The sequence below is a fragment of the Lissotriton helveticus genome, chromosome 4_1 (genome assembly GCF_964261635.1).
Source record: "Lissotriton helveticus chromosome 4_1, aLisHel1.1, whole genome shotgun sequence".
Classification (NCBI taxonomy): domain Eukaryota; kingdom Metazoa; phylum Chordata; class Amphibia; order Caudata; family Salamandridae; genus Lissotriton; species Lissotriton helveticus.
The window spans coordinates 400,632,565-400,658,959 of NC_136063.1; the positions used below are offsets into that span (position 1 = coordinate 400,632,565).

General features: G+C 43.4%; 1 protein-coding gene across 2 annotated transcripts in view; it reads left to right on the plus strand.

Annotated features, from left to right (window-relative positions):
* Positions 1-26,395, plus strand: part of AZIN1 (antizyme inhibitor 1) — a 590,344-nt gene that overhangs the window by 352,266 nt on the left and 211,683 nt on the right. For both annotated transcript variants that reach the window (XM_078686910.1, XM_078686911.1), the window contains exon 8: positions 15,452-15,526. In XM_078686910.1, coding sequence (XP_078543036.1) covers positions 15,452-15,526 — 75 coding nt within the window. The remainder of the gene's footprint in view (positions 1-15,451; positions 15,527-26,395) is intronic.

The following is a 26,395-nucleotide window of genomic DNA, read 5'->3' on the forward strand; positions in this document are numbered from 1 at the left end:
TCCACAAGACATTCTTACGCATGCAAGTGGAAGAGGTTCTATATGTGGTGCGTGCAGAATGGTCATAATCCGGTGAAGAGTCAGGAAGAGGCAGTTCTTCCATACTTATTGTATCTTGCTAAAGCAGTTTTGAAGTTTAACTCCATTAAGGTGCATTTAGCCGCTATAACTGCTTATAGGCGATCACCTTCACAAACCTCCTTTTTTTCAGTTGCCAGCAGTAAAAGATTTCCTGCAAGGTCTGAAAAAGGTGTACCCTCCTGTACGGCCTCCTTCTCCTCCCTGGGAGCTGAACTTAGTACTATCAAAGTTGATGGGCCCACCTTTTGAGCCCATTCATAAAGCTACTTTGCAGCATATCTCCTGGAAAGCGGCTTTTTTGGTAGCGATTACTTCAGCCCGTAGGGTGAGCGAAATTCAGGCCCTGTGTACTAAAGAACCGTATACAGTCTTTCATTTGAACAGAGTGGTGCTCAGAACGCACCCTTCCTTCCTGCCGAAAGTGGTGTCAGATTTTCATGTCAATCAGTCTATCTCTTTACCCACTTTCTTTCCTAATCCCTCTACTCCAGCTGAGAGGGCGTTACACTCTTTGGACCTGAAAAGGGTTTTAACTCTTTGGACCTGAAAAGGGTTTTAAAGTTCTATCTGGACAGGTCCAAGTCTATTCGACATTCTGATCAATTGTTTATTAACTATGGTTCGATCAGAACTGGCCATGCAGCATCGAAACGTTCCATTTCCAGGCGGATCGTTTCGTGTATCAAGCTTGCTTACCAATTGGCGCAAAAACCTCTGGGGTTTACTCCTAAAGCACATTCCACCAGAGGTAGAGCGGCCACTACGGCTTATCTACATGATGTGCCCATGTCTGAGATTTGTAAAGCGGCGACCTGGAGGTCTGTCCATACATTTATCAGACATTACTGTCTTGATTCTGACACTAGAGCAGATACCCAGGTGGGCCAGGCCTCACTGAGGAATCTGTTTAACAGCTGAATTATTTGGCTGTCATGACTTGGTTGGGTCATATACTTCTCATTTACCTGCAGGTGGTTGTTGGGCTTGCTATTCTGTTCAGTGCTTATGACTATTGATGAGGATCCCCTGGAAGAGAAGGATTACTTACCTGTAATCGTAGTTCTCTTCCAGGGGTATCCTCAAAGTCATAAGCAACCCACCCGCCTCCCCAGGTAAATGAGATTTTGTACTATTTCAGTCTTGTGGTTGAGCCCTGTCTTCAGGGTTATGCAAAGAACAACTGACCTAACTGTCACCCCTGAGGCATGATGGGAAGCCTGGGGTCATGGCTGCCTTAAAGGCACGGTGCCAGTTTTTGTTGAAAATGGTTTCATTTTCTATGCTATTGTTTTGCAATGCAGCCTGAGGGCTAACAATGTCTATTTGCAAGCAAGTTTCAGGATTTATGAGTAGTCTACTCATTAAAACACAAAGTTCAAAGGTTATTTGACCTAATGTATTTTTATTTTGCTTCCTTACTAATTGCATTGTGTGTATGTGCTTACATTGTTCTTAGCCTCAGTTATGGAGCTGCATTGGTATGAGAAAAATGATATATGTACATACATATATGTGGAGCGAGATATGTGTTTTTTACATATATATTTTTATATTGTTTCCATGTGCGGGAATATTCAGTGCTTATGACTTTGATGAGGATACCCCTGGAAGAGAACTAGGATTACAGGTAAGTAACTTATCCTTGCCACCTTTGCCAACCCCACCCCTCAGGTAGGGGAGGTGAGGTGAAGCACACATCAGTCCCTGCCATCTTGTAGGTGGGGGAACCTCTCCAATCAGGAAGAGTCTTATGCCCCTCTCCCACTAGAGGGTGACATACTAGGAAGTGTAGAAAACCCAGTGAAGGGACCCTTTGGCCCCAACCTGCACACCCCTGTAACACCCGTAAATCTAGTTTTTAGGGGCATCCCTGAATCTTGCCTCTTCAGATTCAACATGACTGGGACTGATGAGCTGTGCGGCAGATGAGGACGACAACTGCTTTGGACCCAGCCCTACCGCCTTCTCTCGTGCTCTTAACCCCTGCAAACCTAGTGTGTCCTGCAGCCAAAAGCCTCCAAGAAACCCAGGGGCCTGCCCTGCCTTCTAAAAGAATTCTTATTTCCTGTGGACACCAGATTTGTCTAAAACCATCCTAAGCCAGGGCTCCAGTTTCAGCCGGATCCGTAAGTACTCACCACTCTACAGCCGACGCCCACAGCCAGAGTCATGTGGCCCGACACCTCAGCGAGGTCTTCCCAGTGATCCTGATCGGAGAGCCTCCTTTGGTCAACATCCACCGACCTATTTGACTCCTGCAGCCTCCTCCGGAAGCGTCCCACCAACCGCGACCGGAACCGGTGAGAAGAATCAGACATGAAAGTATCCCGCAGCTGCCGAGTCCTGAGGAGCCAGACCGACTGTATCCTAATGTCCAGCAACTCTTCATCTTCACCCTCCAGTCATTGGTTCCCTTCATCCAGTCTTCTGGCTTCTACCTGCAGTCCTTCTTCGTGACCGACATCCTCCATTGGAAGGCATTGGACTCCTGACACCTCCGGAGCACCCTGCATCTGGCTCCCCCAGCGTTGCTAGTGGTGTGGACTTGGTGCCAACCTGGGATCTCCTTTGCCCAAATCCTAACTCTAGGAGCTTGGCTCCTGAGACTGAGTGGCCTTCCCGGGAGAAGTCTCCAACTGAGGTGCCCCCTAGACCCATTAGCTAACATTGGCACTCTGCACCCAGCCACCCTAGTGCCGCAGGTGGTGCCCCTTGAGTGCCAACCTGAACCTTGGAGAGCCTTGGTTCTACCCTCAAACTCCAATTCATAAACCGATTACTTACCTGCAAAATTAATACTTCTTGTTTCCCCTTAGGACTGAAAGACGGCTTTTTTCTGAAAATTCTTTGGTTGAACTGTCTTCTACTTCAAAAAAAAGAAACGTGGTGTCTTATCCAGATTTAACCAGTTTATTAATGTCCAGTGTTGCTCAAACTGTTAGGGTGTTTCATGCTAAACTAGCAAAGTAATCTAAAAGTAACTTGCCAGTAATCTCAAGTCCTTTCGAACAGTTTTCTTGACTGCAAAAGTAATCCATGTTTCTGCAAATCCAGTGTTCAATGTATTTCCAAAGTAACATTGGAGGCAGTTTACTTACCTGCTACAAAGTCAATCTTGGGTCTATAAAATAAAACAAAAAAAGAACTTTTTTTTATACAGTTGGTCTGGATTCAGTCATTGAGTGTGTGACATCATTTCTTGCCTAAGTGTGTACTTCAAATGCTTAATTAACAATTCCCTTCTAAGCCTGACAGTTCAACCACACTACCACAAAAGAGAGTAAGGTATTAGCTACTTTAACCTTTACTATCCCTCTAGGGATCCACCGGACTCTGAGCACACTGTACCTTACTTTGGTATAGTATATACAGACTTAAAACAAAAGATCCCTTTGTGTTCTCTTTCATATGCATACAGCACATCAATCAAATGCGCAGTCACACAGCGATCATACCATAGTCAAATAGCACCATTGGGAACTCAAGAATAAAATGTCAAAAAAGAGAGGGGGATGTCAGTTATGTTTATTATTATTGTATGTTAAATATATATATATATATATATATATATATATATATATATATATATATATATATATATATATATTCAGAAATTAATTCAGTGGTCTAATGACAAACATATGAATTATATGACTATACACACACACACTTATTTCTCGGGGGATACCAAAAGACATGCATCAAGAAAAAACAAATATAAAATAGGTATCAGCACAAAAATTGCACAATTAAAACAGATGTATTAAAAAAAAAACAATAATATGGTTAAGAAAGGGGGTACACGCTATCAAGGACCAATCTCATATAAGTGCTTTCAAATATATATATATATATATATCACGTATTGGGTTGTGCTTATATAAAGCACCAAAAGTGCTCACAAATATCCCCTTAGTTCTACTTAAAACCCAACTTTGTTAATCAATTAGGTAAACCAAATACCTAATTGATTAACATAAGGTTGGGTTTTAACATACAATAATAATAATAAACAAAACTGACCTCCCCCTCTCTTTTTTGACATTTTATTCTGGAGTTCCCAATGGCGCTATTTGACTATGGTATGAGCGCTGTGTGACTGAGAATTTGATTGGTGTACTGTATGCATATTAAAGAGAACACAAAGATCTTTTGTTTTAAGTCTTTAAACTTGTCGTCCTTTCCCTTTGGTGTATTTGGACCCCTCACTTATATTTTGGAAAGTATATACAGAGCCAGCTTCCTACAGCTGACAAACCTGCTCATGGCTGCCATTTTATAAAAGCCATGGCACGCACTTCAATTCTTCAGGACCCACACCTTCGGGCTCGGCAACAAAAACTGCTTTCAGCATGAACTTCCACCTCCAAATCCAACAATGTGTTCCGACCGAAATAAAAACTTTCTGATTCGGATCTGAGCTGTCCTATTACGAAACCGAGAGCAATTTCAGCACCAAAACTTCTCACATCTGATCAAATTCGCCTCCACAACCAATTCTTGAGGCGATGGCCGAAAAACTCGACCCAAAACAAGACATTGTAAATGCAGCCGGGCACAATGAAAATCCTTGTACAGCTAGCAAAGACTAATGTTTCCAAGAAGCCTTTGTCCGTAAAAGAGGCATTGGTCACTTCACCACCCCCTCTTAAACAAGCATTGGCACAGCCAATAGGTCTCGCCTTTGGGACCTTATAAGTATGATCCAACTCATATCACAAAACACATACCGTACCAACATTATACCATATAATATCGTAACACACCATACTTTACCCTAATATACCGTACCTTAACTGACCCTAATGGAATGTATTCGCCCATCTCGTGACATACCATAACACAGAATACCAAATAATATAGGGTAACGTGATCAGTGACTCCGGGGAGCCTTCGGTCTGGTCTTTGTTGGTCCTCTTACTGGGACACATCGGGGAGGAGATAAGCTAGTGTACACAGCCACAGTACAAGCAGGGAAGCTTTCTGTACAGCGCTCTGGTTTCCTATCCAGAAGGACAGGTGCTCCTTACATGGGCATAGAGCTCGGTGTGATTAGCTATGGGCTGCAGAGGAGGCTAAGTCAGGATGACCCCATGCCGCTGCCTGGATGTGAGGGAAGCTGAGGCAGATGGCAGTGAGGAGGGGGCGGGGCACGAGGGCAGCTTCACCAGAACTCTGGAACAATACAGCGAATAGCACCCACGATCATATAAGGAAGTGAAGCAGCAGCACTTCAGTACAGTATACAAGTATTTAGGGATTTCGGGAGAGCCTCGGAAATCATCGGCGGCCGAGCAGCAGGATACTATTGGAACAAAAATAACTACAGTAAAAGAAATTAAAGGTGAAAGTATTATGAAGTTCTTGTAACCCCCTGTAAGCGCGAGGAGCAGTTTTACTTTGTTTGCTAGCGGGCACATACCATGCCTGGCCTCGTGCGCTGTCCCCGAAGACTATAAGATCACTCGCAAAGACCGTACCAGCCACACAGGAGGAGGAATCGCTATCGTCCATAAGAAATCAATCCGCATCTCAACCAGCTCTGACGCCAACCTCGCTAACTCCGAACACCTTCACTTCCAGATCCACATCGACCCCAAAACCACACTCAGAGGCACCCTCCTCTACAGACCACCAGGTCCCCGCGCAAAATTCAGTGAAGACATCACGGACTTCATCACTCCTCACGCGCTCCCCTCCAAAGACTACATCCTTCTGGGAGACCTCAACTTTCACCTTGAAAAGACCAACGACCGCAACACCGCCACCCTCGTGGACAACCTCGCCAACCTCGGACTTAAACAACTAGTCACTTCCCCCACCCACATCGCAGGTCACACACTCGACCCCATCTTCACCTCCAGCAACCATGTCTCCTTCAGCCACACTACGGATCTCCTCTGGACTGACCACAGCTGCGTTCACTTCACCTACAACAAGCCGAAACCCATCAACCACCCCCAACCAACTCTGCAAAGAAACTGGAACAAAATCACCTTCGACCAGATCTCCTCATCGCTTCTTCTAAACCCCCCAGCCCTCTCTTCTAACGCTGACGAAGCCGCCGCCAACCTCACCCTATGGTTATCCAACACCGCCGACACCTTAGCACCACTGAAAAAACGTCAAAGCAAACCTGGCAGCAAGAAGACCTCATGGTTCAACGATGATCTCAAGAAATCCAAGAAACTCTGCCGCTCCCTTGAAAAGGCCTGGAAAAAAGACCCAACCACCAGCACCAAGGACGCCTTCAAAAGCGCCACCCGCACTCACCACCAACTGATCCGAAAAGCCAAGAAAACAGCATTCAAGGATCGACTTGACAACAACGCCCACAATAGCAAGGAACTTTTCAACATCGTCAAGGAATTTTCCAATCCCTCGGCCAACTCCAACGACATCACCCCCTCTCAAACCCTCTGCGACTCCCTAGCCTCATTTTTCCTCAACAAAATTGCAGACATCCACAACAGCTTCGACAACCAACCCGGAAACCAACCCATCCTACCATTTGCTGAGCATCTTCCTCCCGTGAACACCCTTAACGACTGGAACCCAATCTCCACTGAGGACACCATCCGCCTGATGAATTCCATCCACTCAGGATCCCCCACAGACCCATGTCCTCACCACATCTTCAACAAAGCAGACTCCGTCATAGCACCGCACCTCCGAGACGTCAGCAATTGCTCCCTCAACTCCGCCACCTTCCCGGAAGACTGGAAACACGCTGAACTCACCGCCCTTCTGAAAAAACCAACAGCGGACCCAACCGAACTCAAAAATTACCGCCCCATCTCACTTCTTCCATTCCCGGCCAAAGTCATCGAGAAAGCTGTCAACAACCAGCTCGCCGCCTTCCTCGAAGCCAACAAATCCCTCGACCCTTCACAATCTGGCTTCCGAGCAAAACACAGCACTGAGACCGCCCTCATCGCAGCAACAGACGACATTCGAACTCTACTGGACAAAGGAGACACAGTCGCCCTCATCCTCCTTGACCTCTCTGCAGCTTTCGACACAGTCTGCCACAGCACCCTTTTACAACGCCTCAATAACATCGGAATCCAAGGAAAAGCACTTGAATGGATCACCTCGTTCCTCACCGGAAGAACCCAGAGAGTCCGCCTTCCACCATTCAAGTCCGAGGCCTCTGGAGTCATCTGCGGCGTACCACAAGGATCCTCACTCAGTCCCACCCTCTTCAACGTATACATGAGCCCCCTCGCAGCCATCGCACGCCAACACAACCTCAACATCATCTCCTACGCTGATGACACTCAACTGATCCTTTCTCTCACCAATGACCCCAGCACCGCCAAAACTAACCTACACGAAGGAATGAAAGAAGTTGCCGAATGGATGAAACAAAGCCGTTTGAAACTGAACTCAGACAAAACAGAAGTCCTCATCTTAGGTACATCCCCCTCTGCATGGGACGACTCATGGTGGCCGGAAGCCCTCGGAAAAGCACCCACCCCGACAGACCACGCACGGAACCTAGGCGTCATCCTGGATTCTTCACTCTCAATGAACAGACAAGTCAATGCCGTATCCTCTTCCTGCTTCAACATTCTTCGCATGCTCAAAAAGACATTTCGCTGGATCCCCTCCGATACAAGGAAAACAGTCACCCACGCTCTGGTCACGAGCCGACTGGACTACGGAAACACCCTCTACGCAGGTACTACCGCAAAACTCCAGAAGAAACTCCAACGAATCCAAAACGCCTCAGCCAGGCTCATATTAGACATCCCTCGCAACGAACACATCTCTGGTCACCTTAAAGACCTCCACTGGCTACCCGTCAATAAGAGGATCACTTTCCGACTGCTTACCCACGCACACAAATCACTCTACGACATCGGACCAGATTGCCTCAACTCACGACTGTCCTTTTACACCCCCTCCCGCCAACTACGATCCTCCAGCCAAGCCCTCGCCACTGTACCTCGCATCAACAAGACCACCATGGGAGGCAGATCCTTTTCATACCTGGCTGCTAAAACATGGAACTCACTCCCCGCTTACCTTCGCCTTACCCAGAACCACCTGGCATTCAGAAAGCAACTTAAAACGTGGATATTTGACAAATAATCCTCCTCCCCTTCCTAAGCGCCTTGAAACCCTCTGGGTATGTAGTGCGCTATATAAATTCTATGACTTGACTTGACTTGTCACCGTTGCTGGCTGCATGCCCCTCTTGCAGATGTTGGCTGGCATCCTGCAATGGCTTGGTGCTTCAATTTCTCAGTGACTGGATTTAAGGCACGGAGTCCAGAATTACCTCTTTCGCCCACGTCTTTAGGCAGTTTAAGGATTACATCTAACATGATTGACTGGGATAAACCGTAGGCGTATTAACGCTGTGACAACGGTTGGACTAGTCGCAAAGTACAATCGCCCCCAGCGTTCACATCTTCATAAGAGACCAGCTATGTTTATCGTCTTCGGGAAGATCCGTGGTTTAGTGCGCTACAACACATTTTACCTTAAGCAGCCCCTCTTCAATTCCCAATTGCATTCCCCTTCTCTGACATGTCGGGCCGAGCCTTACCCACTCCACCAAGAAGGGATATAGAAGACAGAAATATGTCTCCTGCTCCCAGAGCAGAACCAATGGACCCCATTAAAAAAAGGGTGTGAAAGCGACCGCGCTGTGTTAATTAGTAAAAGGATCCAGGAACGCAGCTGGCACACTGCGCGCCGCTGCTCGCTCCCGAGACCCAAACGCCATGGGAGGGAGCGTTTAGAGAAAAGGCTGGACATTCACCAGTCTTTGGCCATTTGCGTGCTTTCATTATTGAAAGCCACACACAAAGGCCAATGGAATTTGTGGGAGTTAATTGACCCACATGGAGAATTCTAGGGGAAGTTTGGAGTGCTCACAAGAAGCCTCGTATGTGCGCTGTGCTAGGCTTGACCTAAAAAAAACCAAAATGTCTCCAATAAAATCTGTAACCCCACTTGTATAAGACTATAATCCTCCATGCCTTATTGTACTCTCTTTCAGTGCCAAGATGATCCTCAGAGTGAAAGCTGCGTTATATAAATGACTTCATTCATTCATTCACCTCTTCATTTTTCACCTATGCCACAGGAGGAAGATCTCTCCACATCATTCCCCTTTACATATTGAAGATGCAGATGATGATTTTTAGATCATTTACAACCACAAGACTCTTGGTATGATTATGATGCTGACCCACAGGCTGATCCTGACTCATACCCATCAAGGCCTTTACCACAAGATGATGCCTCGGCTTTTCAAGGTTTAATTGCTAGGGCAGCAGCCTTCAATCAGGTTACACAAAGATACCATTAAGGATGACTTTCTCTTTGAGACTTTTACTTATGCTCAAGGAGGAACACAATGCTTGCCAATGTTTAATAGGGTTTTACATCATGCTTATGAAATATTTAAAGAACCAGTTAAAGATCTTATCACACTGAGAATAGATAAAACGTATACATCAGCCCCTTCATACCCTATATACATTAAAGCTCAACTAAGTCCAGACTCTTCGGTGATGGCAAATGCTAGAAAGAGTGAATTCCCAGATTACAGGAGAAGCTTCTCCTCCAGACAAGAAGTTAAAATTGAGTCTTCTAGCAAGAGGGTTGCAGCACAATCCACAAACCAACGGAGAATAGCAATTAGTAAAGCCCTTCTAGCCCTTCTTGTTACGACAGTGCGCACTGCGATGAAATGGAGTGGCGACTCCAACATCTCCCACAAGAATTTAGTAAAAGAGGAGATTAGTTGCAGAAGACAAAGTAATTTCTAATAATTCTATTAAATGTTCGCTTGACGCAGCAGATAGTGTCGAAGTATCAACCCTAGTATTTTACTTTGTAGACCTGCTTGGCCTAGAGTATCTGGTTTTAAACTAGGCATTCAACAAGCTGCCCTAAATTTAGCATTTAATAAAGAACACCTTTTTGGGCCCCAAGTTGACACAATCCTCAAATATCAAAAAGGATTCAGAGGTAGTAAAGTCAATGGGGGTGCTTCAAACCACAACATTTAGTGGTTTCTTTCACCGCCCATCATTTGGACAAGGTGCTAGGTTTGCCAATACTAACACTGCAGCACCCTCGTACAAGGGCCAAACCCAATCCTCCCCTTCAAATGGGTTTTACAGATGATACTATAGGAGGAAATCATTTCAAGGGCCGTGGTGGTGGAAATTCCACAGACACAGCCAATAGCAATTTCAAACAATTACTTCAGTCAGGTTCTCCCCAAACATTTAGCACCTATAGGGGGACTTTTGCAATTCTTTCTGCCACAATGGAAAATCACCACAGATCAATGAGCGTTGGATATAGTCCAAAATGGTTGACTGGAGCTAATCACCACTCCTCCAAACATTCCTCCTCCCAAACACAATCTCTCTGTTCAGAACCAATCTATGTTCAAAGAAGAGATAGCAGCTCTTTTATCAAAAGGAGCCATAGAGCCAGTTCCAAGGCAACAGGGAACAGGAGTATATTCCCTATACTTCCTTATTCCCCAAAAGAACTGCTCACTCAGACCCATTTTAGACCTCAGAGTATTAAATTAATACATTGTCAGAATGCTTTCACATGGGCCGTCTTCAGGAAGTTATACCTCTACTTCAGCAGGGAATTTTTACGGCCACATTAGACCTTAAATACACCTATTTTCATATACCCATTCATCCACCGCCTCGCAAGTACCTACGTTTTCTTTTTCAAGGCAAACCTTATCAGTTCAAAGTACTTCCTTTTTGGAGTTACCACAGCTCCATGGGTATTCACAAAATGTCTATCTTTGGTAGTTACGCATCTAAGAAGGGAAATCATGTGTTTCTTTCCTTATCTAGATGATTGGCTTCTAAAAGCAAACAGCCTAAAACTTTGCAGTCCATATACTCGCCAGACCTGAACTCTAATACACCCGTTAGGGTTCACAGTCAATCTGCTAAAATCTCATTTGCAACCTGCACAAATACAGCCATATCGAAGGGCCATTCTCAACACTAAAACTGCACTAGCAACTCCAAATTCAGTGAGAATTCAAAATATTCTGTCCTTAGCACAACAATTTAAGACAGGAATACACATTCAAGTCAAAATAGTGCTAAGACTACTGGGCCTGATGGCATCATGTATGGCCATAGTTCCAGATTACATATGAGACAACTGCAAGAATGAAAGAATCAAGCTAAACAGCTTGCCCTCTGCGCACTGTAGCTGTGACCCTGTAGGGTTGCTAAATAATCATACTATACGAGTTGCTTGTAAAGTTCAAAAATAAACACGACATCAACTGTAGTTTCAATCACATTAAATTGTATTATCAATGCTTGATCTCAATTACATTTACAACTCTCATATTGATTGTACAACGAAGTTCATGGAAATTAGATGTTGAATTCACATCTGTATAAGGTTTTCATCTTACAATTTTAAAGCCATAGTTTAACATGCCCAATGCATTTCGGGCCACACGGCCCTTCGTCGGGGGCAATACCTGAAAAAAAGACATAAATCTTGTTGTAGTTTGAAATACTGGTCTACCATCATACAGTGGTGCAGTTCGCCACAATAAATGAAATATAATCATGTCAAAACATGCATGACAACTGCAAGAATGCCTCTTGAGTAAATGAAATCATTTATAAGGTCACCTTCAAGATCTAGTGTTGATACAGCCGCGCATATCACTCACTACATTTGTAGAACTTACAAAATGTATCCAACGGGTGGCTGTTCCTTGACCCTGTTCCCTTAGTCATTCTTACAGCAGATGCCCGAAAAACAAGGTTGTCAAGGTGCAGACTGATATGACAAAAATGTATTCTTGACAAAAAAAGGACCACACACACTAGTCGGCTTTCTCGCCTAGCACCGACAATATTGCGTCCCAGGAACAATGACTCAAGTTGCAGACCTCCTCAGCAAGGTCTCCTCAGCAACAAGTCCCCAATTGGGAACTTCAACCTAGAGTCCTACTTGCATACTTTCGCAGATGAGGGTTTCCTCAAATAAACGCGCAACACCAAATAACGCAAAATGCCAAAACTTCGCAGCCAGATTCCCACACCCTCTATCCATGGGCAATGGCCTGTGGATCAATTGTCAGGTATATTTGAATATTCTTTTCCCCCCTCTCCCACTATTTCCATTTGTGGTCAGGAAGTTACAACAAACTTCACTCACACTAGTGGCACCTACATGGGCAGGGCAACTATGGTTTAACACCCTACTGGAACTTTCCCAGGTGCCACACGAGAAGCTCCCTCTCCACCCAGACCTTCTCACACAGAACCTAAGTAAGACATCTCCGTCCCAAAGAGATGAACCTTGCAATATGGCGCCTGAAGTCAGAGTTTGGAAACCTTAATCTTTCCAAAAATGCTATGGTTGTCCTTAAGGAGGCGCGTAAACCAACAACTAGACAATGTTACATAGCCAAATGGAACAGGTTTTTTTTTCACTGTCAAACCAAAAATTGAAACCCATTTGATGTACAGGTAAAAATAATTGCTTATCTTTTACATCTACAAACATCAGGTCTTGCCTATATTTGTATACAACTGCATTTTATCTTCAAAACTGACAAAATACATCTTTATTTAAAGTACCAATCATTAAAGCATTCATGGAGGGACTTAAAATATTAATTCTTCCCAAACTACCACAGGCACCAGTTTGTAAACTTAATGTTGTCCTAACACTGCTCATGGGTCCTCCTTTTAGGCCATTGTATTCATGTCCACTTCAATATTTATCTTGGAAAGTTGCTTTTATAATACCAAACACTTCACTTAGACGAGTTGGTGAATTCCAGGCATTAACATTAGAAGAACCCTTATTCCAATTGCACTAAAATAAATTTGTTTTAAGGACAAACCCAAAATTCCTTCCTAATGTTGTCTCCTCTTTCCATATGAACCAGTCCATTGAATTGCCTGTGTTCTTTCCAAACCCAGACTCTGTGGCAGAAAGAGCTCTTCATACTTTGGATGAAAAAGGGCGTCCATGTATTTCGACAGAACTAAAAGTTTCAGAAAGAAAAAGCAACTACTTGTTGCTTTCTCACCGCTACCTACTGGAAGACCAATTTAAAAAAGTGGAATTGCTATATGGATAGTCAAATGCATCCAACCATGTTATGCTAAAGTTAAACACCTGTAGTTACCTCTAAAGCCCACTAGACTAGAAAAGTTGGTGCTTCTATGGCATTTTTAGGGAATATTCAAATTTTTGAAATATGTAAAACAGCAACTTGGTCTACACCACATACTTTTACTAAACATTGTGTGGCTGTAGCAGCGCGACAACAGTCTAATGTTGGACAGGCTATACTGCGCACTCTATTTCAACCAACTCCAACCACCACAGGATAGCCACCGCTTTAGGAAAGGGACCTCTTTACAGTCTATGCCAAGTAGATCTACAGCCACGTAGATCTACAGCCACACATGCCTTGAAGGACTATGTTACTTACCCAGTAAGTATCTGTTCTTGGCATGTAGGGCTGTAGATTCACATTCACTAACCTATCCCTGATGCCTATGTGGTTGGTAGTTTACATTTATTTAAATTTCTATTCTCATCCGTTTGCTGCAAAATCTAAAGATGGAGTCGATGCCCATGCACATTATTACCGAAGGGACGAGTCGCACAGCCTAGTTATTTGAAGAACTTTTTGAAGAAAACTTGTAATCATAGAAGCTCAACAATAGATGGTGAACCTTTGCAAAGCATCTAAATCTACAGCACTACATGCCTAGAAGATAAGCTTACTAGGTAAGTTGCAATCCTTCCTAGTTGCCATCACTTTTGCCTTGCAAGTGGCAAGCCTAATCGTTTGTATAGCCATAAACCAGTTTCCACGCCAGTTGTGTGGTAATGATGATCCTTCTTTCCTCCCGAAACTAGTTTCTGACTTTTATATTGACCAAACTATTACTATACTTACTTTCTTCCCCGATTCTTCCTCATCTGCAGAACCTGTCCAACATTCAGTTGATATTAGAAGAGTACTTGGCTTCTACTTAGATACATCCAAAGACTTGAAGAAAAAAAACTCTTAACTATGGACAAATTAGACAAGATCTAGCCACATTCAAGTAATCTGTTGCTAGATGGATGGTAACATGTATAATGTTACACTACAGAGCTAGAAACAAACTTCAGTCAGGGAAGGCAAGGGCTCATTCTACCATGGGAAAAGCAGCTACAACAGCCTGGGTCAGGAATGAACCTATTGCTTCATCTGTAAGGCAGCAACATGGAAGTCAGTCCACAAATTCACAAGACATTATTAGTCAGACACTCAAGCAGATGCAAAAATGGGCCAGTAAACCTGGAGAAATCTCTTTAAACAGACAATATCTGCTATCCTAATGTCTATATACTTAGGATTAATGTGTTTTTCCTGCTGCCCCAGAGCTGCCTTCAGCTTGTGTTTTTTTGTATTTTTTTAATCTTCCAACGCCGCATTTGACTATCAATAAAGAGCCTACAATGCAGAAGTAAAGGTTATTTATTCCTAGTTAATAGTTCTGCATCATCAGAATCTTTGTTTAAATAAATGATCCACAGCCTCCCCAGATGGGTATATTTGGGCATTGGAAGGCAAATATAACTTTTAACTGATCACTGATGGTACTGTAATCTGTGAGGTAACTGTCAATACAGTTAGTGGAAGCTACTGATATAAAGTCAGTTCCCCCTTTTTTTTTTTCACTCGCCTTTCAATCAGCCTGCATTTCCGCCTTAAACATCACACTTTTCTTGCATATCAGATGCTGCAATGAAGGCTTGAAATCTTTACTAAGATTCATTAAGGAAATTCCTGGAAACAATGTAGCCCTTATACGTTATTACAGAGCATTGCTCATCATATAGACAGATGAACACGGACATCCTGGTTAAATTTTGCAGTGGGACATATTTTAATGAAAATTCGTCTGTGGTCCATCCGGATAGCAGCAAAATATTCTAGCATTTATTTCTTCAATGACGGTTCGTATGGTATAGAACTAGGACTACAAGCAAGCAACCATTTCTTTCTTAATGGTATTCTAGTTTTTTTTATTTAAACTTATCCCTGCGAGTCTTAAAACACGTTCATAGTATTTTCATGGTTGTTAGCATTAGAGATTATATAGGGTCGTCATGTTAGTCCATCCTGTGCGTGTTTCAACCACAGTCAAACCTATTATCATGCTGTCCCCCATTCTACACCATAATGTAAATTGTTACCACCAGTGGAAGTGATAGGAAGTCTGCTACATAGTGGGAGAAACATGGATTTAGAACATAATTAGATTTGGCGTGGTCACGAGTAATGTTTTTTTCCTAATTGGTATTATATACAATTCCCCTTCAGGAGGAGCTTGGCTTTAAAATGAACATATTGGATATTGGAAGTGGATTCACTGGAACTGAATTTCAGTTGGAAGAGGTATGGCATGCAGGGCTTTTGCCACTTCAAAATATTTATTATGATTTGTATATTGATAAACTTACATCGGAATGTCATTTGTGATGAAGCACCTCTTGTGTTTATAAGATTTGCATGTTCTTTATTCTCCATAGTAATCATCTAATTTTGTTATGTATCAACATGACATTGTGATATTTCAAAACAGTGGATTTAATTTATAACAATTTGAATCTGTTAATATAATTTCTTTTGTTTGAAAATCCTAGTAAAAAACAGAAACCAATGAGGGGTAGGTAAAAATGGACTTTATGCTCCTTAAGGCAGTCAGCGGCTAGTGTCTCTCAATTGATTGCACAGACAGTCTTTTTGCCCTTTCTGGAGTGAGGATTCTCTGTTAAGTGAAGATTCTGTAACTCCTGGTGTCGGGCTTTTAATCTTCTTTTTTTTTTTTTTTTTTTTTTTTTTTTTTTTTTGGTTTACAGCAAAATTGTTGTGTACGGTTTTGGTTTTCTCAAACTGAATTTGTTACCTTGGGAAAATATTTCTTAACTGTCAAGCAGTCTTTAGATATGGTTTTATCCAGTGTACGTGAGCAAGCTTGATGCATGTTTTTATGTGAACAGTTGTGTCAATGTTTAAAAGAAAATGTGATGCCTAAAGACATGAAAACATGTTACAAACTGAATGGTACCAGTGCTGCCTAAGGGGAGGGGAGGAATACAGTGTTTTTCCTAATTCAGTCATCACTTGGAACCACTATAACATCATTTAGAAGCCTGTTCCTTTTTCAGTCTTTGATAGCTGATTTATATTTTGGGGGATTAATAGCACAGACAGCATAACTTAACTACTTCTTGGTGCTTCCATGAAAGAAACGGACATTAACTGAACCACTGAGCTTTAGAATAAGGCAGTATTGAGTTTTCTTCTTAAGGCTAGGAGGTTGTGGTACTTGTGCAGTGGTAATGTTTTACACAACCCATTGCCTGGCATGAGAGGGCCTAGATGTTGAGGAGAAGGACGCATCATATGAGCTGCACCTCATGGACACAATCTAAGGATTCACCCAACACAGTAGTGAACTTAATTAGACAGTTAGGAGCACAGTTTATAATCTACCCATGTAGGAGCAAGTCAATCTCGTTCATCCTGGAAACTCTGGTATGCAAGAAATGCATTAGTGATGCACTTATGAGACATCTCTTATCATTTGCTTCCCTGATTAAATCTATTTCTTGATTTACAGCTAGATCATTCATTTCCATACCATGTTTGCTGGAATTTTTAATGTTCATACTTGCATTACTTTATTTTAACTAGTAACTCTCCAGGAATGCTTGAAATTTCAATTGTTAGTAATGGAGACCAGAATGAGAAGCAGTGTTGCCCTTCTGTTATTCTGTCCCTCTCCCATTAACCCCATTAGAAGTTCATACTCAAGACTGATCCATTTATTTTATTTATTTATTCCAGAAACCAATTCCTTCACTTCTATGGTGACAAATGTTTAAATGATGGTTGTTTGAGGCATTTAGGCAAAACAAAGGGCTTGAGGTAAACATGCAACCGGAGGTGGCTCTCTTGACTCTCCATTTTCCTCTTTACTGCATAATGTCAAACTATATGTTAATTCAAATGGCGGTATAACAACCATGTATTACATCAAAAGACACATCAATGAAATCTAGGGTCCCTTCAAAGTAGGCTCATCTGTGACTCCTGGCAACCTCACCTTACTATAATTCACCAACATCCATGTATTGGCCTTCTGCACTTACGTACTTGCAGTCATTTTCATTGAGTTGGAGGGTGACGGAGAGGAAAGGCAGCTCCATTGTTGTACCTTTTTCCAACAAAATTGTTTGATTTGATCCCAACCCTATTTCTAAGAGGAATGCTCCTTAGAACATTTGACCAGGCATATTTGTTAGTTTTTTTGCATGAGAGGGGTAGACTAGTTTTAACCCAAAAGGGCTAGCTTGGTCATGTCCTTTGTTGTGCCCTTGACATAATTGGAGCAACCTCACAGGAGTTCCAGGCAGTTGGGCGTTACTTTTCAGGGCTAAATGTAGTTTTGTCTGCTACAGTGTATTGTCTTTAAACTTGACCACATAAGTCATCAAAACCTGAAATAGGCTCATTTAAATGTTAGTTGTAATTGTAACCTTTCTGAAGTAGGCTAGGAGGTTGTCAACAGTTTTGACCTATTAAGTTCCAGTGAAATACCCTGCCTATAGTGTTTGAGGAACAAGATTCGCTTGAGCTTATGCCAAGAGAAGCTGGTATTACAATATATTCTTTATTTGGCGAAGCCTGGTAAACATTTGCTTTATCAACGTTAGTCTAGCAGCCAATATAGCATAAGAAAATGTCTATCAGCCGTTCTTTTTTACCAGTCTTGTGATTAATGGACAAGTGAATTACCTTCGGTAGTGCCTTATCTGGTAGCGACATGATCTAGCCTCAGATTCCTAACCTTTGAATGGATACCCAAGCAATAACATCCCAGGAGGAGGGACTATGGACAAGTTTAGACCATGAAGTCCTGCAGGACAGAGCACCAAAAAGGCTATCTCTGCGGACTTGACTGTCCAGGCAGTAGTGCTTGGTGAATGTGTAAATCGATGCCAACATTGCTGCCTGACAAATGTTGATTACTGGAACTCCATGTTGAAACGCTGTGGTAGTAGCTTTGGCTCTGGTGGAATGAGCCCTTAAGCCTGCATGGGGGTGTTTTTTGCTCAGGGCGAAGCAACTTTTGATGCAGAGAAAGGCCCATCACAAGATAGTCTTCTACACCGTACAACCATTCTTTGTTCCAACATACCCCATGAAGAGTTAGTCGTTCACCCTGAGTATCTCCAGAGGATGAAGTTACTCCTCTTTTTTAGAGGGGTGCTGAGGAGCTTAGAAAGTGAACAAGGTGACAGATTGTCCAACATGGAATGGTGTTTCCACCTTCCAGGGAAAGAGGACCTAGTATGAACCACAAATGTATTAGTGAATATTGTCTGGTACAGAGGCTTGGATGACAAAGCCTGGAATTCCCTCACCCTCCTGGCAGGAAGTTATTGCCACTAAAATGGCTATTTTGATAAGCAACCGAAGGGGGCAGTTGTGCAGAGGTTCGAATGGAGCACTCATTAGGAAGATAAAAACCAAATTAAGGTCCCTCTGAGGCATAGTGAAAAGGGAAGGTGGGAACATATGTTCTCTTCCAGGCGATACTCATTAATGGTCATAAGCACTGAATAAACTCCGCCCATGAGCGGGAACCAGGAACACATAACTAAATACATATACATGTGTAAATATATAAACAATAGTACATACTAAACAAATTATACACATATAAATGTATAAACCAATAATATGCAGCCCATCCATAACCTATAGGCTAATAAGGCCATCATTACATTCTTTCTGCAGCATGAAAATACACCATATAAACAATGCAATAAACAGGCATGAGCCTAAAATGCATTCGATAAATAGCAAATCCTTTTATTTTCCTCAAATGACCTGTAATAAAAGGCAATTAGCCTAAGCAGGCTGCATATAGAAAAAATATCCCTGTACATAAAATCAGACTGACACCTCGCCTTTAAGGCCTCAAGGAATCTGAACACTTTGCCTTTAAGGCCTCTAGGGGAACTCTGCTCCCATCATGCCCCACAGGTGACAGTTAGGTCAGTACTTTTTTCTGGCTTGTTCTGTGAGGAACCTGGAACTTGAGCTCTGCTGAATTTGATTGTTTTTCAGTCAAAATTTGTTTTTTTCCTGTCTTATTTGGCAGTATTTGCTGCTGGTGGTAATATTCTACCTTTTCTGACTAATTCTTCAGAATTATTTAGTCAGTTATGCCACCTTTATTCTACAAATGTCCTTCCTGTGGGAAGAAGATGTCTAAAACAGATCCCCATTTTGTTTGTGTGGTTTGTCTACCTTCCACACATGATGTGGAAAAATGTTATCATTGCCTCAAGCTTTCCAGAAGAACCTTGAAGGAAAGAGAGAAGATTCGGCTTTTGGGACTTCTGGAGAGAGAAAGACATCATGAAAAGGGGGGGAGAAGTGAGTTTTCATCTGGAAGGCCCTCTTCTTAGGCAAAAAGTCGAAGGTCTGCTTCTCCTGAAGGTAAAAACAAAAAAAACATCAGGAAGCGTCGACGTCGAAGAAAGTGAGTTTGACGTCGACATCGAGACCAATGGAGACGACGTCGAAGTCATCGACGTTCAGGCACAAGTCGATGTCGAAGCGGAGATCGAGGTCGCCGTCGAAACTTGTCGAGGCATTTGGTGTCGGTTGCTGTAAGGACGACGTCGAGAGTGAGACGATCGACGTCGAGAGAGAGTGAGGTCGACGTCGAGAGGAAGCTTGAGAGCGACGTAGGGAGAGAAAGTGAGATCTCCGTCGAGACCTGAGAAAAGAAGATGATCAAGGTCTCCGTCGAGACATAAGTCGACGTTGAGACATGCCTCGTGCTCGAGGCGTGAAAGGGCTCTGTCGACGTCGAAAAGGCAATCGACGTCGAGGAAGTAGACATCGAGGTCTCCGCCACCTGCCTCGCGGTCGGCGTCGAGACATTCTAGATCGGCCTCTCGGACCTCTCATAGTTCTTTGTCGAGGTCGGAGCTGGCGTCTAGGGCTTTGGCTGATCCTCCAAGGTCTACGTCAGAAGACCCGACGTCGAGGGCATCTGTGGACAGGTCTTCAGTGGTCAGAACCTCTCCGCATAAAGAATCTTCCATTGTGGTGCATTCTGGCTTGACGTCGAGACATTCAGCGTCAAGGGGAGACAATTGGTCCCCAGAGAGGCGGTTTCAAGATCTCCACAGTCTATTTGGAGTTCTTCTTCAGCGTCTTCTGCCTCAATGGGAATTCAGATTGTGCAGGTTACCCGGAGTGCTTTCCGGTGCGTAGAACACCTCCTGTGAACATGTCCCCTAGATGGCTGGAAAGTATACGCCATTGGAAAATGCAGCCAAGGCCCAATGACAGGCCTCTTACTTTGGAAGCTTCAAGACCACCGGCTGGTGGTTCTCCGAGAAGATCTAGATCTCCGGTGGAGAGGCGTTTGCATTCTAGGGAGCGGCATAGATCTCCTGCTTCTTCGTCTCCATCGAGGTCGTCTTACAGAGACTATTCACCCACAATCTCATCGACACCACCTTCCAGGATCTCTCCGGTGGATGATCTGGGAACTTTCAATGAGGTATTGTGCCTTAGGGCTAGCAAATTCAATATAACGATGGCAGTGCCTCCTGTGAAGTCTTCTGTCCTATTTGAAACTCTACATTATAAATCTTCTGCTAGACCTCTTCTTCCGTTGGTGCCTGGTTTGTTGGAACCTGCAATGAAAACTTTCTTGACACCAGCTACGGTGGGCTCAGGACCTTCAAGAATTGCAAAAAAGTATAAAGCACTGGATCAGGATCCTCTTTTCCTGCGTACAGATCCACCGCCAGATTCTCTTATAGTGGCGGCGGCCAGGAAGGCTCACTCAGCTACGTCTTTCTCATCTGCTCCGCCAGAGAAAGACAGTAAAAACATGGACTCCTTGGGGCGGAGGATGTGTAACACGGCTGGGGCGGAGGATGTCTAACACGGCTGGATCAGTCATGAGTGGCCAGTGGTGCGGCTTTGCTGGGTCGCTATGATCGCCTGCTATGGGACTCTGTCTAGGTTTGCGGAGAAGCTACCTAAGGAAGACCAGAAGGATTTCCTTGAGATTTTGGAAGAAGGTGGTTTGGTTGCAAATCAAAGTAGAAGTGCGGAGGCTGATTCTGCGGATCTTGCAGCGCATGGTTATGCCCACGGCATATGTTCTAGGAGGTCGGCATGGCTGCGCCTCACATGCCTTAAGCCAGATGCCCAAAGGAAACTAGTCAATCTGCCACTCAATGGGACAACATTATTTGGATCTCATGCGGATGATGAGATGGCCAAAATGAAAGCGGAGCTTGACACTCTAAAAGCGGTTGACCTAGAGAAAAGAGTTCCGCCGTCGTTTTCGCCCCTATGACAAGAGGTTGTTTCAACAGCGGGGGCAAACAAACTGGTCGTCTCAAAACCAGGGCCAGTCTCAACAGAGGTCGCAGTTTCAACTGTGCAGGCCTGGGCGAGGCAGAGAAGGAAATAGACAGCAGTCTTCTGCTGTGAAACAGCCTCAGAAGCAATGAGAAAGAACTTACTCCACAGCTGTGGTCCACTCTGGTAGGAGGAAGCATTGCTTTATACTTGGACGAGTGGAGAATATTAACAAATGACACGTGGGTCATCGACATAATCCAAAATGGTTATCTCCTCAAATTCAAATCACCTCCTCCAAAAACGCCATAGAGGAAGTTCCTCTTTCACAGAGAAACCAAGGTCTGTACTCCCGCTTCTTCTTGGTGAGAAAGAAAGGTCCCAATGCAGAATTCAGACCTATACTGGATTTAAGATTGTTGAACAGATTCATTCGAAGGGAGAAATTTCGGATGTTAGCGCTTCATCAAATATTTCCCCAGTTACATCAGGGGGACTGGATGTGTTCCATCGACCTGAAGGATGCATATTTTCATGTTCCAATTTCAGAGGCATCGCAAATTTCTCAGATTTCAAGTGTCTGTTCATCACTACCAGTATGCAGTACTTCCGTTCAGACTAAAGTCAGCTCCCCGAACATTCTCAAAGTGTATGGCGGTGGTAGCTGCCTTCCTTCGGAGACAGAGGATTTTCATTTGGATGACTGGCTTCTGAAAAGTTCGTCTCCATCTCTTCTGGAAGATCATCTTTCAATATGCCTTCACCTCATGCACAAGTTGGGTCTTCAGGTCAATTTCAAGAAATCGATAATGAACCCAACACAGCAAATCCACTATCTGGGAGCTCTCTTGGACACAGAAAAAGAAAACGTTTGTCCTTCGGAGGAGAGGTGGTTATCCATCAGGACAAAGTGTCAGCTTCTTTTTCAAGCCACTTCCCCGACAGTTCGCCAAGTATCCTCTCTCCTGGGGTCGATGGCATCGTACATCTTCATAGTTCCAAACGCAAGATTGCACATGCATCCTCTGCAACAGTGTTTAGAGGATCATAGGAGGCAGAGGATGAGGTGCTGGGAGGATCGAATACTTTATCAGTCCGGTAAAGATTCCATCCGATGGTGGATGAAGAGGTCCCACTTAATGCAAGGAGTGCCTTTTCATCAAGATCCTCCTACTCAAACTTATCACAGAAACCTCTCTCCAGGGTTGGGGTGCTCATATGGGCCCTCTGCAAGTACAAGGGCTATGGTCGGACTCCGAGAAGGGCTATTAAATCAACCTGCTGGAACGAAGGGCCGTTCATCTGGCTCTCAAGTCCCTCTTTCCATCATCCCAGTCTCAGTCCCTCCTAGTGCAAACAGACAATACAACTACAATGTATTATTTAAACAAGCAGGGGGGTTTCTGGACTCTTTCCATGGAAGCCCAGACCATCTGGAATTGGTTACTGGTGAGAGACTTGTCGATAACAGCGGTGCATCTGCCCGGGTCCCTCAACTCGCAGGCGGATTTCCTCAGCAAGGACGACGTCTAGGCTCACGATTGGGTCCTCAACAAGGTCGCAAACAGTATTTTTCAAGCATGGGGAATTCCAGATATCGACCTGTTCTCAGACACGGGAAACGCAAAATGCCCCGTCTTCGCGTCCAGGTTTCCCCAAGTCGGGTCTCAAGGGAATGTCAGAACTTACTGTACGCTTTTCCTCCGACCCCATTGATCCCAACAGTAATCAACAGGATGTACAAAACCAAGTCCAGGATGATTCTGATTGCCCCCCGCATGGCCACGTCAATGGTGGTTTCCAGATCTCCTTCAATTGTCAGAACTGCCACACAGGAGGTTGCCGTGTCGCCCGGATCTTCTGTCCAAGCAGAAGGGGAGAGCCAGTCAGCAAATTCCGCGAGCCTAACATGGGTTTCTGGATTTTAAGTGCCACTATGAGTTTGAGCGGGTGCTGGACTCTATCCAACCAACTCTAGCAAAGAAGTGGTTTTTACAGTTTAGATACGGAACCCTACTGCTATTTTCCATTACTAATAAGTGGGTGGGAGCACCTATTAAACCCTGTCCTGGGTGCCACGTGGAGGAAGAAACCATGGTCCATGTAATGCTCTTCTGTGGGGCATATAAGTTACCTAGGCAGAAGTGGATTATTCAACATTGTAGGAACCTGGGAATCAGGAGTTATCTTGATTTCTGCAGGATCCTAAAAACAGATACTGATCCGGTCCATGTCTTTGTAATATCGAAATTTTTGTTTTCTATGTGGTCAATGAGAAGGAATCTGTTAAAAGTGGATCAGACCGCAAGTAACTTATAACATTCTCTACTCTCTGGTTCCATGTTTGATCCAGGAAATGTTATTCTTAATTGAAGTGGCCCGGGGTTCAGTTGCTCTGAGGTCTACTGGTACTACCCTGGGTTTGGAGTCGATCTTTGAAATATATTCCGAATTTTATGATCGCTTTTATCGAAATTATATTTTTCAGATTGTTATATAATTATGAAATTCCCAAAATGATGATTTTATATTTTTAAAATGTACTATTCCCTATTCTATGCCTAGACGCTTAGCACGATCGGATCTATTACCATAATTCAGTTTGGATTATAAGATGTTAATTTTAAATGTGCTTTTATGGCCATAAATGGCCGCAATAAAGTTTTTTTGAATTGAAGAATGGGAGAGTGTTCCACCCCAACCTGTGCTCCTTACGCCTGGCAGCATGGCTCTTGAAGTCATCCAGTATGGACACTTGCAGTTGAATCCAGAGTGTATGCATATCCTTAAAGAGGCAAAGCAACATTCTACAAGGAAATCATATGGTTTTAAATGGAAACAATTTTTTCTGTGGTGTGAGAACAATGATTTTGATCCTATACATGGTCAGGAACAGGTGATTCTACCTTATCTGTCACATTTGGCGAGGTCTGGTCTTCAGTTTAACTCTATTAATGTCCACCTTGCAGCGATCACGTCCTACAGGAAATTGCCTACTCGGACCTCTTTTTTTAGGATGCCTGTAGTGAAAGATTTTCTGGAGGGTTTAAGAAAGGTGTATCCGCCAGTCAGCTCACCTTCCCCACCTTGGGAGCTTAATGTGGTGTTAACTAAATTAATGGGAGCTCCTTTTGAACCTATACATAAGGCCTCCTTGCAGCACTTAACTTGGAAGGTAGCGTTCCTTGTAGCCATTACTTCTGCTTGTAGAGTGAGCGAAATCCAGGCTCTGTGTTGCAAGGAACCTTTCACTGTGTTCCATGCTAATAGAGTAGTACTTAGGACGCATCCTGCCTTTTGCCCAAGGTAGTGTCAGATTTTCACATTAATCAGACTATAACCATGCCGACTTTTTCCCCAAATCCTACCAATCCTCCTGAAAGAGCTCTACACTCTTTAGATCTTAAGAGTTCTTAAGTTTTATCTGGACAGAACACTCAGACCGTTTGTTCATTAACTATGGTCTTATTAATACAGTCCCTGCGGCTTCCAAGAGGTCCATATCTAGATGGATTGTGTCTTGCATTCTCCTAGCGTATCAGTTGTCAAACAGGTCTTTGTCAGGGAGACCTAAGGCTCATTCAACAAGAGGGAAAGCTTCCACTACAGCTCTCCTTAGAAATGTTTCTATGGCAGAAATCTTTAATGCAGCTACATGACGTTCAGTTCATACCTTTACTCGCCATTACTGTCTTTATTCAGACACACAGGCAGATGCTCAGGTTGGGCAGACATCGCTCAGGATATTTTTTTTGCTAATTCTAGCTAAGATATGTGTGTCAAAGCTGTTATTTCCTTTTTTCTGCTTGCTCGCTTCTAAGTGGGTAGGAGCTTGCTATTCTATTCAGTGCTTATGACTATTAATGAGTATCCCCTGGAAGAGAAGGATTAGTTACCTGTAATCCTTGTTCTCTTACAGGAGTATACTCATTAAAGTCATAAGCACCCTCCCGCCTCCCCGGGCGAGCAGTGATTTTTATGCTTTAATATGTTATTGCACTTTTATATGCTGATACCTGCAAGGTTTACTGTACCATACAAAATAACTGACCTAGCTGTTACCTGTGGGGCATGATGGGAGCAGAGTTCCCCTAGAGGCCTTAAAGGCAAAGTGTTCAGATTCTCTGAGGCCTTAAAGGCAAGGTGTCAGTCTGATTTTCTGTACAGGGATATTTTTTCTATATGCAGCCTGCTTAGGCTAATTGCCTTTTATTACAGGTTCCTTGATGAAAATAAAAGGATTTGCTATTTATGGAATGCATTTTAGGCTTATGCCGGTTTATTGCATTGTTTATATGGTGTATTTTCATGCTGTAGACAGTATGTAATGATGGCCTTATTAGCCTATAGGTTATGGATGGGCTGCATATTATTGGTTTATACATATATATATTTGTATAATTTGTTTAGTACTATGTACTATTTTTTATATATATACACATATATTTAGTTGTGTTCCGGGTTCCCACTCATGGGCGGAGATTATTCAGTGCTTATGACTTTAATGAGTATACCCCTGGAAGAGAATTAGGATTACAGGTAAGTAACTAATCCTACAAGGTCATTGAGGAATCTATTTAGAATAGGAGATTTAAATAATGAAGCCTCAGGAAGCCAGACGGGGCCGAAAGATAACCTTGGAGAGTTCCCAATGCGGAGTCCTGCTAGGCAAGGGTCAAAATGAAAAACAAAACTTGAAAAATGACAGCAGAAAGAGGATCAGTAGACCTTTCCAAACAATATTTTACGCATTTGTTCTATTGGCAGGGGTACACGGTCTTGGCGGGCGGCTACCTGGTCTCCAAAATAACATTTCAAACTTCGAGAGGAAGGTCGAATGCTATCGGCCACAGCCGC